We start from the raw sequence: 15,818 nt of genomic DNA, 5'->3' as shown, positions 1-15,818 counted from the left end.
CGATATTGCACAATAACACTCCATGCCATTGAATGATCTCACCCAGTGGTTTCAGGTAGATCAGTGTATACCAGCCTTGGCAATTTCTAGACGTGTTAACTTTAATTCCAGAATTCTACAGCCAGCATAGTGATTGATGAGAATAAAAAAAGAAAATGATATGTCTTCAAGAGTCATGTTCAAAGATATACTTAAGTATATCTTAAACTGTTTTTGTTAAAGATTTATACCTTGTATTGGTTCTGTGAAGTCAGGGTGGGGGAAGGTTGGGGGGGTTGGGGGGAGGGTGGGAGGGAGTGGAGTTTAAGTTGGAGGAGGGATGTTGGATGATTGTACATGTATACTGTTATTTTTTCTTTTTTATGTATATTAAAATGGAATTATAAACACCATCAACACAAAAGGGATTTTGCTCAAATGCTGAAACACACCAAGTGAATTAGAGGAAGAGTGGGAAGTAGAGGAGAGAAGAAAGATAGGAAGAGAGGGATAGGAGAGAGGGTGAAGGGGGAAGATGAGGTGTATAAGGAGGAGTGGTAAGGGGAGAGAGGAGAAGGAGAAAGGAAGGGGAAGTAGAGTAGAAAATGATGGAGGGAAGACAGGATGTAGAAGAGTCAGAAGTAGAGGAGATAAGAAGATAGGAAGAGAGGGATAGGAGAGAGGGTGAAGGGGGAAGATGAGGTGTATAAGGAGGAGTGGTAAGGGGAGAGAGGAGAAGGAGAAAGGAAGGGGAAGTAGAGCAGTATGGAAGTGGAAATACACCAATGAGAGGAAGAGTGGGAAGCAGAAGGGAGAAGAAATGTGGGAAGAGAGGGATAGGAGAGAGGGTAAGGGGGGAAGATGAGGAGGATGAGGATAAGGAGGAGTGGAATGTAGAGGGAGAGAAGGAGAAAGGAAGGGGAAGTAGAGTAGGAAAGGAAGATGGAGGGAAGATAGGAAGTAAGAGAGAGGTAGAAGAAAGAGGTGTATGAAGAGTAGAAGAGCAAATAATGGTGTTAATCTTTTTGGGGCATTGAGGACAAGAGGAACTGATGTAATCATTATTTAATACTATATGATACTGGCTATGTATAGTATACATGTGATTGTATGTTATGAAAATGGAAATAAAAATATGTTTTTTAAAAAAGAGTCATGTTCAAAGAATTGTGTTAATTTGTTAGAATGTGGGATTTGGGTTGTAGAAATCCAGAATCACATAGATTATTACAGTTTCAAACTGAACAAGAGGGAAATGCCTTATTGAAATTACAGAAAGAGTTATTTTGATTGTTGGAAATATGGGTTTTTTTTCTCCATTCTCCATTCTCTCTTGTTCCAATTGTTAATTGGAATTATTCTTTATTCACAATACTGAATTCCAATAAAGTGTTTATGAGAGGATTGCATCCTCAGGATCAGAATTTTTTTCTCCAACATGCTAAAAGACTTTTAAAGAAATTCTAATAAAACCAGTTTTATTTATTTTGCTTTATGTTGTTATAAGATATATGTAATATGTTATTTCAATACAGTAGTGTTTATAGTGTTGACTAGAGATTATTAATGTTTTAATGTTTAGATAATTAGACAATTAAACAGTAGGGAAAGAGAAGATATTATACAGTGTTGGCTGTGATTTATAAAATTAATGTTAATAAGGATAAGATTATTTAGCTTTTATATCCAAAGCTGAATATTGAATAACATTATAACTCTAAGGACAAACTGCAAATTACATCAAAATATTTGTTGTACAATACAGGTTTTTGTCTTAAGCAGGTTATTTAATTCAAAAGTCTCCATGATATTGTTGCTTATTATTATTTTTGCATGTTGAGAGGAAAAAAAGAAAATAAATGAAGCAAAATAGGTATCAGCAACTTAAAAGAAACAAGGGAGAGGGGGCTATTTGGTTTCTAGTTTTCCCCTTTTTGTGCTTCTGGGTCAAAAATTGTGGGTAAACAGGAATGAAAGGAGGCTGGGAGAAGGGGGGTACAGCTCAGTACAAGCATAGACAAGCTGGGAGAACTTAGCAGAGTGACCTGGGACCTTTCTTGATGGCTTCCCTACTATCTTTGGTTATGGGAAATTATCAGGGAAGGTTGCGAATGGCAATCATGTAATCATGATGTCGGAAGAAATGTCCATTTAGATTCAGTTCTAAGTGGGGAGAAAGACACTGGAAACATGGAGGCTGGTTGGAAAGATGGTTTAATGGTGGACAGGGCCACATGGTTTGACATCCTGGGCAATTGAGCACATGGGTGAGAGAGAGAGAGATTTATACCCTCTTTTGGGCTTTAAACTTGCTTCCTCTTCCTGTAAAAGAAAGGTATTCTGATTGGTTGTCTGACTCCCATGGGGCCATACAGGGGTAACTTTGTAGGCTGTCTTGAGTCCCAGGCCTGGTTGAATTTTGCTGGGTGATGTAATGAAGAGGTTTTGGGTAATTCCTATTATGGCTTAATGGCTTTGCCCTGGTTTGGATCTTGACTGAGGGCTAATCCTATCATCCTGGAGCTGAAGGTCTTTTGTGTTGTAGATAAGATGGCACCAAAATATCTGCTGGGGCTGCTAGGTTTTTGTGTCCCTTAAGATTTCTATTTCTCTTTTAGGGAAAATATTCTGCCTTTTTAATATTTCCTAGAATATTTCATTCTTCTAGGAGAGGGGTGGAAACTAACTTTCTACAATGGGGTGCTGCAATCATCATAGTGAGCAGGCTGCCAAACTCCTGAATCACAATCAATTGACCTCAGAGTACTGCAATTGCTGATAAATTGAGGAATGGGTGGAATTACCAAACATTCAGCACTGTCACAATGTTGAATAAATTATCACTGAACAAGTGAAGGCTAAGTATGGGCTTCCTGTATATTTAGTAAGAAAAAATGTGGCCTTTCATTTCAAATTTAATTTGTAGAATGTTCTTCATTGCCCTAAATATAACTCTCCAGTACTTTAAAGGTTTTTTGTACATGTCCACATGTGGTAAAATGTTTCTTCTGTTTCATGGCAACATTTATTACCAGCCCTTATTATAACCTATGAAAGAGAATATTTGTAGTTCAGTGTTGAACTATGGAGTTCCTGGTGCTCTCAACAGTTATAGGTGTTCTTATAATAATGAGTGGCTATCTTTGGTGATATCTAATGGTTAACCATTTAACCAGGGACTTGAAGCTGTTAGTGACTGGATGAGGGCTAACAAACTCGTGCTCAACCCAGATAAGACCGAGTGGCTGTTGTGTTTCCCTCCCACCAATTTGGCTAGTATTCCATCTCTCAGGCTGTGTGTGGCAGCTCAAAAGGGAAAAATTATATGCTGGACCTTTCCCCCTCCTCCCCATCAGGCCCCTTTACACATTTCCCCCTCTGTTTATGGAGCTATTGCCAGCTTAGGGACCTTGAAGCTTCCCCAGAAAAAATCTGCTTTCTATATTAGAGTACTCCAATGTTATAATGTGTTTCTATATCCGCCAAATAGGTCACTATCTCAGCAGTCTTGTTGAGAGAGCAATAACCCGAAAGATCTGAGGGATATTACAAAGGATTCCCATTCCTTTTGGTAATTACCTTATGGTTTTGATTTCTAGGGTATACAAAAAAAAGCTATTGTTTCGACAAGCTCTTGTTACATCATAAAACTTTGTGTGCATGCATGTGTATATTTTTTCTCCCCAAATAACGCTTTTAAAAATTTCTAAAAGTATTCGGTGTGGGTTAAAAATATATCAATTCATTTTCAATCCTTCTGTTTAATCACATGAAGTGATTAATGACTTCTGCATATATATTTTTTGACAAATTGCTCTGAAAATATCAAACAAAAATGATGATGGCGAGAGTGTGCGGGAGGAGGCAAAAGGGGACCCCTCTCAGTCCCTCCCTCTCTGCGTTCTGCTGGGCGGATTTCGCACCGGTGCATTTTTACGCATACAGCAATTTCTCTCCAGCTTTTGGCAAATGGAATAGATTGAGGGGTGGGAAGGCATAAGGAAAGAGTGCTTGTCAGGATCGGCTTCAGAAGAAGAGGAGGAAGAAGAGGAGGAGGAGGAGGAAGAATCCAGCAGCGAAAAGTCTGAGGAAGAAGAAGAGGAAGAGGAGGAAGAAGAAGAGGAGACAGGAAGCAATTCGGAGGAAATATCCGAACAGTCAGCTGAAGAGGTGATCAGAAGGAAGCAGGAGAGCCCAACCGTGCCAATCTCCCCCCCCAAAAAAAGACCCCAAAAGACAATTGCTCACCCTTCTCCATACCAACCGGAGCCCAACGCCTCACCCTCTGCTTCTTCACCTCCCGACCACCCCTCTCACGCCCCCAAAAAACCCTGCCCGCGCCTGCTAAACGAGAGCGCTTTGCGGCGTTCGCCCTTCGCTAGCAAGGCAGACGGGCAGCGCGCGCGCCTGTGTGTTTTGTGTGTGTGTGTGCGTGCTTGTGTGTGTGTGTGTGTTTGAACGAGCATGTGTATTACAGCTGAGGGGGAGGACAACAAGAAGAATTCCTGCGGAAGTCAAGAACGGCACCCCCCCCTCTCTCTTTCATTTTTTCTTTCCCGTTTTCTTGCACTTGAACCTTTAAGCTCCATAAACCTCAGAAACGTTTCCTACGATAAAGGAGCCGGATTCTCCCTTCCTGCCGTTTGTTCTTTGCCAGGGAATTCAACGCTTTGCCTGCAAGGATCGTGGGAGAAAAGGGGGATTTTACGGGGAGAAGGGCTCTGGTTCATCTCAATGGGCGGAAAGTAAGAGGGAGGGACCCTTCCTCCCTCCCTTCCATCTACTTTATTGAACTCCGTGGGAGGAAAAGCTCTCCTAGCCCCGCTCTGAAGTGAAGGAGTATATTCTTCCATGCTACGGCAGCCCTGAAGAGCCGGGAGATATTTGGGCAGCTCTTGTTTCAGTTCTACGGGCGAGGAGATGGGGGAATCGGGAAGATATTCCCCTTCCTCCAACCCTTCCCCAGCTTGCGCAGACTTCCTCCTCCGTTTCTTCCCCCGATCTCAGCAGTTTCCTTCTCCTCCGTTCCTTCCCCCTTCCCCAGCTTGCACAGGCTTCCTCTTCCGTTTCTTCCCCCGATCTCAGCAGTTTCCTTCTCCTCCGTTCCTTCCCCCTTCCACAGCTTGCGCAGGCTTCCTCCTCTGTTTCTTCCCCCGATCTCAGCAGTTTCCCTTCTCCCTTACTCGTCGCGGGTTATATAAGTGGGCGGGGTATACGGAAAATATTTTACACGATCTTGAAAACCTGCGGGTTATTCGCGTGGGCGGGTTATTTGCATGGGCGGGTTATATGGGTGAAAATACGATATATATATATATATATATATATATATATATATATATATATATATATATATATATATATATATATATATATATATATATATATATATATATATATATATATAATATATATATTATATATATATTATATATATATTATATAGATATATAATATAATATTTATTAATATTGAATATACAGTAAACAAAGTTTCATTTTCTTTCTATGTCTTTTTTCTTTAAAAAAAATTACATGTATTTTTATTATGTTTTTGTTATGTTTTATCTGTTTAATACAGCCCTTAATAAAATTATTGAAAAAACTTTGTTCATTTTTTGCATGTAACACTAATCTGTGCAGAAAGGAAAGGAAACTGGGAAACAAACCAAACTACAATCCTGTTTCCCTGAATATAAGATCTCCCCAGATAATAAGCCCAATTGGACTTTTGAGTGCATGCATTAAAATAAGCCCTCCCCTAAAAATAAGCCCTCCTTGAAAATATTGCAACACAGCAGCAGCCATGAGGTGACCATGATCATTGCCTCCTGCACTTCAAAAATGATAAGACCTCCCCCCCCCCCAAAAAAGGCCAAGGACTTATTTTGGGGGTCAAAAGAAAATAAGACCTAGTCTTATTTTCAAGGAAACACAGTAGTTCTGCTGAGAGAATTTTGAGTTAAAAATTATAAATGATACAAAAAGAATAGCTGGTTAAAAATATTACTATGGAACATGAGAATTTCTATTCAATGTAGTTGGATGTTACCAAATTTGAGAATACTAATCCCTTGCCACTATTCAAGGGCATCGTCTTTGCAGTCTCTGAGACAGCAGTCTTTCCATTTACATGATCTGGATATGTTAAGTAGCAGAAATATTCAAAACTTCCAGCTGCCATTAAGACATCATGGCTCCTTCCATCAATCAAATATGTTGTTTGGTTGCATACAAATGCCAATGCTGGTGTGATGAACAAGAGGGGCCCAAGCAGTTTTGTGAATATTTCTAATGTTTATCTCATGCATTAATTCTTATGATTGTTGCTAATGCCTCCACTCACAGCAGAAAAATGTGTATTTATTTTCAAGTTCTTCCAGGTTGTCACAATTTTAACCAGATTATAACAGGGGTGTAAAACTTGTGCCATCACGACTGTGTCACATGACACATCAGGATTCCCCCGCCTTTGCTAAACCGGCACATGACACAAGCTGTGAGTTTGACAGCTCTGGCTTATAACTTTAGATGTGTGGCCCTTAGTGCCTCTAGTTAAAGAGCATTGGGCCGCTATCCCATTTTTGCTTTCTTAATAAAAGTGTAATGAATAAATATTGAAACAAATAATGGGAATAATGGAAGGATTGTAGAAAAAAGAATTATGAAGAAATACTCCTGATGTACAGTAATCTGTTCATAAGGTATTATATGCATTGTACAGAGTAAAAGATGAAACAGAGATGAAAAATGATGATCAAAAATTCTGATTTCATGGGGGGGGGTGTTTCCCTGTATTCACTCAGTGCAATAAAATGTGCTCTGACTCAAGAAGGAAGTGATCAAAGTCCTCTGTTTGTTATGCCTTTGTTGGCTCCACACCTTACCAATACATAACACAGTTACATATTTTACAATGCTAGTTTCACCCACTTTACCCTAATAAAATTTCCTGACAACATGAGTAATCAGATAATGGGATTAAATATTATATTTAAGGAGATTAAAAAATCCTAGAATAGCCCCATCACCCCTGGGGGGATTCTGTACTGACCACTTTGCAGAACCTTGGTCTACGTAGATTGCAATGTGCCCCTACATTGTAACAAATGTCCTAATGTTTCAAGGTATCTGGGTACGTTTCTTCACAGTCCTTAGACCTGAATTCAGAGCCAGCAGACAGGCTTTTAAAAGCCTAATCAACTTTTGATCAGCACAAAACTCACAAGGTTTTGTTTCAATTCTGTATATCACATGTGTCTGGGAGAAGTCATTTTCTGAGTAAACATAATATACCTGGTTTCAGTTTAAATTCAGATCATAAAGCTAGCATTGAGACAGAGAATGGAAGAGAGCCTAGCCCTTTGGAGGAAGTGGAGAAAAAAATACACAGAAAGTTATATTTATATAAGGGGAGGGGATGGAATATTGGAAAGTGACATTCATGTACTTGCTAAACCATCTGAAAAAAATTTTTGTCACCAAATTAATCTGAGACTCTCTTAAACTCTCACATCTGCAAACGTTTAACCAAATAAAAGATATGGGGCTTTAAGATTAGGAATGTTCATATTTTAACATGTTTCTATTGTCTCCTAAGAATCTTATATTTTCTTATTTACTTTCTCTCCCCTATACCATCACAAAATAGATGCTGCAAATTAAAAGAGACTGCAATTCTTTTCACAAATATGGGGACTTACCCCCCTCCCCATTGAACAAATTAGGACTGTTTTTTTTTAGTTTGGATGTACACAATTTTGGATGTACAAGTATTCTATTGGATAGAAATTTAAAACAGCTTACAGTTTGTGGGGTTCTCTGTTCTGTGGGAACCAGTCAATCACATTTCTTGCTCTATCATTAGACTTGTTCCTACAGTACCCTGTTTCCCTGAAAATAAGACCTCCCCAGATAATAAGCCCAATTGGGCTTTTGAGCGCATGTGCTAAAATAAGCTCTCCCCTGAAAATAAGCCCTCCTTGAAAATATTGCAACACATGAGCAGCTATGACGTGACCACACGGGCCTCAAAAATAATAAGACCTCTTCAAAAATAAGTCCAGGTGCTTATTTCGGGGGTCAAAAGAAAATAAGAGCCTGTCTTATTTTTGGGAAACACGATATGTAATGCAAAGTTGTGATTTGTTTAGACACAGTTTAAACATTTAGATGGGTTCACAGAATTCTGTAAACCACAGTTTATCAGTAACGTGTGGTGAGTTTTATGGCTGGTGAGGAAGCTTTTTAGACTTGTGGACTTCAACTCCCAGAATTCCACAGCCAGGCATGCTCAGTTCCGATTTAAAGCGACAGCATTTTTCCCCCTTGCAAAATAAGTTTTCCCATTCTTTTTCTTTTTCTTCCCTCCTTACTCCCTCTCTCCCTCCCTCCCCCTCTCTCAAACAGACACACGCACAAAGAGAAGTTGGATCCCTCTCTCACTCACTCTCAGACAAACACAAACACAGAAATTGGATTGGATATATTTTCCAAAGGCTTGAAAGCAGCTCCTCTGCCATACTCCCCCTTCCCCTGCTGCCTTCCGATCAGAGCCTTTGATTGCAGGTGAATCACGTTGCCTTTTCAGTGAAGCTGGGCTTATATACTTTTATCCAGCTGTGTGTGTGTGTGTGTGTGTGTGTGTGTGTGTGTGTGTGTGTGTGTGTGTGTGTGTTTGAAAAGGCAACATGGGTTCTGCATGCAATCAAACTTTTTGAATTCCTCCCCCCTCCCCACACACGCACCTTTTCCAGCTGTTTCAGAGAGGATTTCAATTCTGCCCTCATGAAAGGCCAGAGCTCTGAGTCAGACTGAGCTAGTTGCTCCCAGAGAACTCTAAAAAGCCTCTAAAAATGCCCTCTACAGGAGGCGAGAGAACACGTGCCTCATTTGCATAAGGAATTCTTCGCTTTTTAACCCTTGGTTAACTCTTAAAAGGCAAAAAATTCCTTATGCAAAAGAGGCTCCTAGTTCTCTGGCCTCCTCCTATAGTTAACACTAAGCACTGTTCCAAGTCACTGTGACTTAGAATCTGGTAGCAACTACTTTGGCTTTAATTATTTTAAAAAAATTCTTTAAAATTCTTTCCTTTTCCTCATGATTGGTGAGGCCACGCCTCCCCTGCCTCTAGTGACTGCACATCCCTGCAATTTATATACCACATAACTTGATTCATGTATGATATAGAGTCAAAGCTAAGTAAACTGCATGCATTATATGCAAACTTAACAGTAAATTCAACAGGTTCAGTTCTCAAGTTTCAGTATTGTTGAGTATGTGCATATAAGTGTAACATAAGACATTCAGAAAAATAGGTCCTTATTATAGCAGAGGGGTCTGTGACAATTCACCATAGCCAGCTCACCAAGGCCACCTCACAACAGCCACCTCGCCACAGCCACCTCGCCACAGGACAACATGCTGCAGCATAACAGTTACACTAATATCAAAGAAATGGTGAAATAGAATCATTAAAGAAAGGATGCAAAAGGAGGGACAGAACAAAATGTGAATGGTAAAAATTATTTATTTTTATAAATAAATATAATAAATGTTTATTTATTTAAAATAATTAAATGGAATTGTTAAATTGTTCCACAATGAGTTGTCTTGCAGAGAGTTGGCTGTGGTGAGTTTGCCTGCTGCAAGTTGGCCGTGGTGAGTTTGCCGCAATGAGTTTGCCGCAGCAAGTTGAATGTAGCAAGTTGTCCCATTCCCCTCTGAGGGTTTATTATAGCCTTCCTTCAGGCTCAAAGCCATATCTCCATCTAAAAAATAAGTTACTTTGAGGCAACCAAAGCACTGTCAGACAAGAGAAGATGCAGGAGGCTAAACTCTGATTCCTCCAGAAAAACAGGAGCTGTTATATATCAGAGAATCTAACTGCCACTTGGCTCTTTATGGTCTACTATGATTATTTATTTATTTATTTGCTGAAATGTTATAGATAAGATGTTATAGATAGATTAAAAAGATAGACAGATTATAGTGTAAATTATAAAATATTAGAAAAGAAAATAATATATAATTCACAGCCAGCATACATAACATTTTTTATTTTTCACATAGGATCTTCTGGATCATTTGTGACACATCATTCAGGAAATATATATTTAAAGCCAAAGTACTCAAATATGTAAGCACTTCTGCTTGTATAATTTAACCTTCCCAAAGATAAGCATCTACTTCATCATCGGTGAAATCATTCTTCCTCTATCCTTCACAAAACATGGTAGCTACTACAAATTTTAATATCAGGAGGAAAAGAGTCATCTAAATAATACATAGACCATCTTTGAACCTCTGACCTTGAACTTGACATTAACTTCTGTCCTTGGACAAGTTTCAGAATTAAGAGAGAAATAATTCCATGTCATACTTGAAACTTCTTTTCATCAGAACTTGGAACTCAACAAATTTCAAACCCTTACTGAGAAATGTATATTGTTTATATTTATGCTAAATATCTGTTCCTGTGCACTGTTTTATTCCCTTAAAAAAAGTAATTGACATATATGTTATCTCCCTATCTCCAAATGAAAGCATGTTTGCATTGGACAAAAGAAATCAATTGAAGGTATTTCTATAATCAAACATTCAAAACTTTGCAAGATTTCTAAGATGAGGCAGAAATGACTGCCATCTCTTTAAAAGGTCATAATTCAATAGAGTGTTAAATGCAAACTAATTTTCATTGATCATATTTCACATTGTACATTTATGTTTTGCAACCAGTTGTTCCACATCACGTTGTGTGGAGTTCCTATACTTATCAATATAATTAGAGTGCAGGACTTTGCATACAATAAAATAATATAATAATATAAGATATAATTACAGCATCTAGGGTATAGTTTTCACTGAGTCCCTTCAATTCATGAATATAAGTAGCTGATCATATCAAGTATTCAAGACAACCAAAATACAATTCAAGAAATAGTCATACTAACTAGACTATTAAATTTTAACAATTTAAAATTTGCTGAGATCTTTTGGGCAATTTGATTGGAACTTCACTCATTTGGTTGTAAAATAATATTTCAAACTATTATTTCTATTTAAAGAAAAGATATAAATATAGCCTACTTGTAGCCATAGTCCCCTAAAATATAAAAACCTGCAGTTTTCCTGCATATATTTGTATAACATGGGTGTTTTCCATATTATAGTCTCCAAATATTATCCAATCATTTCTATAGAGCAGTTTTAAAAAGCAAACATATCGCGGATGGGATTTTTGTACAGTTGTCAACAAAGTGCTGTTTCTCACATTCTTTAGTTTGGACGGTAATATTTGTATTTTCATTAGGCAATATTGGACCAATCTGTGAAAGTTCCAGTTCTCCCTTTCATCTCAGAAAAATGAATATGTGTGCCTACATAACTGGCCATTGGCAAAGACAATTTATGAAAAAGACTTGGAAAGCTACTGAGGACAGAGTGGGCACTTGTATTGACAACTTCTTAAAAATAAATGCTTTCCTTTCCTATACACTCCAGCAGCATGTCTATCTGCTGCAAATACAATAGTAATAACACATTACTTTCACAATAACTCATTATATTACAAATAATGAGGTACCTTTATAATAAGTGTACCTGCCTGGATAAGATGGGGTGACAGAATATATAATCTTTGGACTTTGGCTTGGCCTTTTAAAAAGAATAAGGCAGAGAAGTAAAATCACTTTAACTTAGTCTATTGCAACCATACTAGTCTAATATTAGTATAATATATTGTATAACTCTGTGAAGGGCAAAAATAAAGCAAAGGACTTGCAAAGCTATGGAAAAAAGTTGAAGGCTCAGGGAAAGTGCAATCCATTTGCAAGATCCTCTAACCTTTTAGACCTCATCTAACAAAAAGACTTATCTTAAGGATGAGAGATTTGTCTAAAGGATCCTACAAACCAATTGCTTTACTAGAAAAAAAAACTGGATTTCCTCCATTTTAATAAATAACTGAAGAGGAAAGCTAAATCACTGGTGTAGCACAGATATGAAGCTGAATTATGGGGGTAAAATCTGTCTATACCAGGAGTGTCAAACTCATGTGGTCCCGGCGATGTCATGTGATGTATTGCGACCTTTCCCCCCTTTGCTAAACTGGGCGTGGGCGTGGCCTGCATGTGATGCATTCAGCCCATGGGCCGCAAGTTTGACACCTCTGGTGTATACAATTGGGATTAATGAAACAATCCATTGCTGCTATAATCTATTTTGCAGAAGAGTTTATTGTGTTCTTTTTCCCTTGTCTTCATTTAATTAAACAAAACAAAGAAGAAAAGGAAAAAAGGGGGGGAAAAGAAGAGAAAGGTGGAATTGGGGGAAAAGTTGTTCTCAACCAAGATATTCTTCTTAATAGAACAGACTAGGAGCCAGTAAACCCCAGAATCAAATATCAAGTCAGCACAAATTTATCATAATAAGCAAGCCAGACCTCAACAGTGTAATTAATAGTAAATATTTAAGTTCAGTCTTTCACACTTCCAGTTAACCAATCTCCGATAGCAGGATTAAAAATGATGTTTTTCTGCCAGAGACACCCAAAACGTGCCAGCAGTTAGAAAAGTCTGGTGCCAAGAAACCTACTGCCCTTGTCAACTTGCACAAAATCCACAAAACCTTTGGTCTATATTGCCTGCGCTAAAAAGATGATAACTTAAGGAAGGAAGGAAGAGTATTCTGAATGCTCTAAGGTCCTCCTTTTGTTCTTTTAATTGGAAGACATAGCCTTAAAATGAAATATTGTTCAGCTTTTTGAGTGTCTACAGTGTATCACAGAAGTGATACATACTATTTTTACAAGCTTTTCATTGTGAAATCGCACTTCCTTAATAGGTGCTAACCGCAAGTGAAAAACTCCACTTTGTCATCTTTATTAGCTAATTAGTACCTTCTAGGTCTCATGGACAGCTGCTTGAAATTGACAAGAACTTAATCAATTCCAAATTAGCTGTATCTAGCACATTCTTGGATTGATAAACCTATCTATCCCATGATGAACAAAGTAATTTCAGATACATGCATGCATGCATGCATGCATACAAAGCTTTAAGCCGAAAACACCAGCCTGAAGATGGCGAGTGACACCTCGCCAAAACGTTGCCAAGACAATCTCAATCTTACACAGGAAAAGACCTGAATACAACAAGATCATGTGCTCTGCTTGATTATAAAGCAGTTTTATGTTTATACTAATATCTCATTTCATCCAAACCACACTTGGGGACATTTTTTAACAATAAGAATCACATTTTCTCAGAAATAAGTAATAGTCATATTGGCCATGAGAGGAAAGATAACAAATCAAAATTCCAAAGGCAATATCATGATTAGGAATATGCATTTTCTACTAATGAGGCTTCACATACTGGTTAGGGTAAACCAAGCTACAATGAAGAATGATTTTAAAGTATCTCTTTTTCTAATGTTAGAGTTCTCTCTAAATTCCTCTTATAATATAGAAAAATAGCAAGACAATACATATTTAGGAAAGCATTTCAAATTATTATTTTCCCCATATCAGTACAGAGTAACAAATTGAGAAAATTAAACCTTTGGCAAGGCAATATACTAGAGTAACCTTACTAGTTTTTGTTTCCATTTTAATTAGTTCTATATAAACAGTTATTGTTTCACATTATAGCAACTATAATACAGAGAACATATCCAAAAACAAAAACATTAAAAATGTAACTTCCAGGAAGAGCAACAGCCAGAAAGAGATTTATATTGCTTGGCCCTAGAAATATTTCCAGGAAATTTGTAACACTAGATACACATAAAGCCATATTCCATGCCATATTTGAAAAAAAAGAAAACAAGGTAAGGTTAAGTAAGGGTAGAAAAGTAACACATTTGCAACAGAAGCCTAATAGATATTTACCCTGGCCTCAACTTCTGTATGAAGCTTTTAGTGTACGCTGTCCTTATTTCATTCACGTTTATATTAGAGTTCCCCATTTGTAACCTTCCTATTTTTAGCCCATTACTTCTAATGATACATCACCTCTTCACAGAGAGGCATTCACAACAAACCAGTAACAAGTGGACATTTATCATACCATAAAACTTCAGAGATTTACTAAAGAAAATGTATGAGTATTTACTGACAAAGTAATGCTTCTGCCTGTCCCTCTCCTACAAGTGATCTAAATAGTGGGAAAGTAGCATGACTCACTCACCTGCACTTATAATAAGGAGGGGACCCCCCTTGTTTGCTTTCATAGTGGCTCCTCTGCTTTCCCCAGTCTTTTCTTCAAGTTGTCAAGAATGCAGGTGTTAATGAAAGTGCTATCCAATGTTGAAAGGAAGAAAGGAAGAAAAAAGTAATTGCCTCCTAGTTGTAGTTTGTACTGTGTCCTAACTTCCGCCCTAGATTTTTTCCACTCCCTCTTCCTTCTATCCTTTCACCCTTTCTAACAAGAATTGCAAGTTGTGACACAGTATATTTGTTTTCATATCTTTTATTCTCTTGCGGAAGGGCCAAGGAAACAATGCCTTTCTAAGTTGCTCTGCCTTCTCCCAGTTAAACAAGCCACTCTTACAAATTTCTTTTGGTAAACAAAAGCACCCGCAGAAAAGAATCAGTGGTGTTTAGGGCAGGGTTTCACAAAGTGTAGAGTGTATTTTTCTTGGAGACGTGCAGAGTAGAAGTGTAGAGTCCAGGGGAGGTGTGAAGAAACTTTCACTGTGTCCATTGTTATAATGAAACCATATTTTTAAACTTTTCATTGTATGATTTTCGTTGTTCACTTGTGCTCATTTTGATTTCTGGTTTTTTTTATCATACATTAAGATTACACTTAAGGGACGTGTGATGCAAAAAATTTAGGAAACCCTGGTTTAGTGGTTAACATGTTGGACAAGGACTGTGGAATCTCAGAATTATGTATACAAAAATTCACAGGTCTTGTTTTCTATCAGCCCAATCTACCTTATAGGAGTGTTGTTGTAGGAAAAAATGAAGACAGATCTCTGTTTATGATGCTTTGAATTTTCAGGATATATCAAATCAGGATATAAATTGAACAAACAAACAAATAAATAAATAAAACAGCAATAAGCCAGATTTCTCAAGCAGCCAAGTAAATGTGCTAGTACAGATACCACAAAAGGAACAACTACAGTAAGGCAACACTCTCGGTTATGGCATGTCTCTGCAGATTTTCATCCATCCAGATTATGGATGTCCCCAAAGTATTTTTCCAAAGGGCAACTGGACTTTCTTGGGGTTTTTTTTCCCTTGAAAATATTTCACTTCTCATGCAAGAAGCTTCTTCTGTTCTCAGACTTGAGGAAGCCTCTTGGATGAAAAGTGAAATATTTCACTTTTCAAAAAAAGTCCTGTTGCCTTTTGGAAAAGCATCTTTGGGACTGTGGTCTGCATGTTTATGTTTTATTAGTACTGATTCAAAGGTAGCCATTACTTGTCATTAGAGAAATAAAAACAGTTCATGCTAGGCACTGTCTATGGAATCGTGATCTAATTTATTTCTTCCCCTAGTGAAATGCTACAATATTCTACTTATTCAATATTGTAGCTACATTCCATGTTACTAAAACCTCTGACTTCCTCCACCCACTACACTGGAATTTGTTGTGTAGGTATATTTATAACTAAACTATTTTTTCTGGTATCCCAAAAAAATCTATGCACTATCCAATCTATATTTGCATAGATGTATACAAATATATTTTTATATCTATAAATATTTGAAATTTATAAAATTTTATTTGCCATTTTATACATTCATAACAAGCATAGAATATGAATGTGAAAGGATCTATTCAAATTTAATGGATATTTTGTTTTAACCAACCTCTTTCCTATTA

At 37.5% G+C, this 15,818-nt stretch overlaps 1 protein-coding gene across 1 annotated transcript in view; it reads right to left on the bottom strand.

Moving 5' to 3' along the window:
* The window catches only part of GPA33 (glycoprotein A33), a 32,326-nt gene extending 17,963 nt beyond the window's left edge, over window positions 1-14,363 (bottom strand). Inside the window, exon 1 of the mRNA XM_087721484.1 lies at window positions 14,168-14,363. Coding sequence (XP_087577610.1) covers window positions 14,168-14,210 — 43 coding nt within the window. The 5' untranslated portion in view covers window positions 14,211-14,363. The remainder of the gene's footprint in view (window positions 1-14,167) is intronic.
* Between the last annotated feature and the right edge of the window lie 1,455 nt (window positions 14,364-15,818).

Source organism: Thamnophis sirtalis, unplaced genomic scaffold, assembly GCF_051295495.1.
Source record: "Thamnophis sirtalis isolate CommonGarterSnake01/CBP01778 unplaced genomic scaffold, rThaSir2_p1.2 scaffold_8, whole genome shotgun sequence".
NCBI lineage: Eukaryota > Metazoa > Chordata > Lepidosauria > Squamata > Natricidae > Thamnophis > Thamnophis sirtalis.
This window is presented reverse-complemented; position numbering and strand designations above follow the sequence as displayed.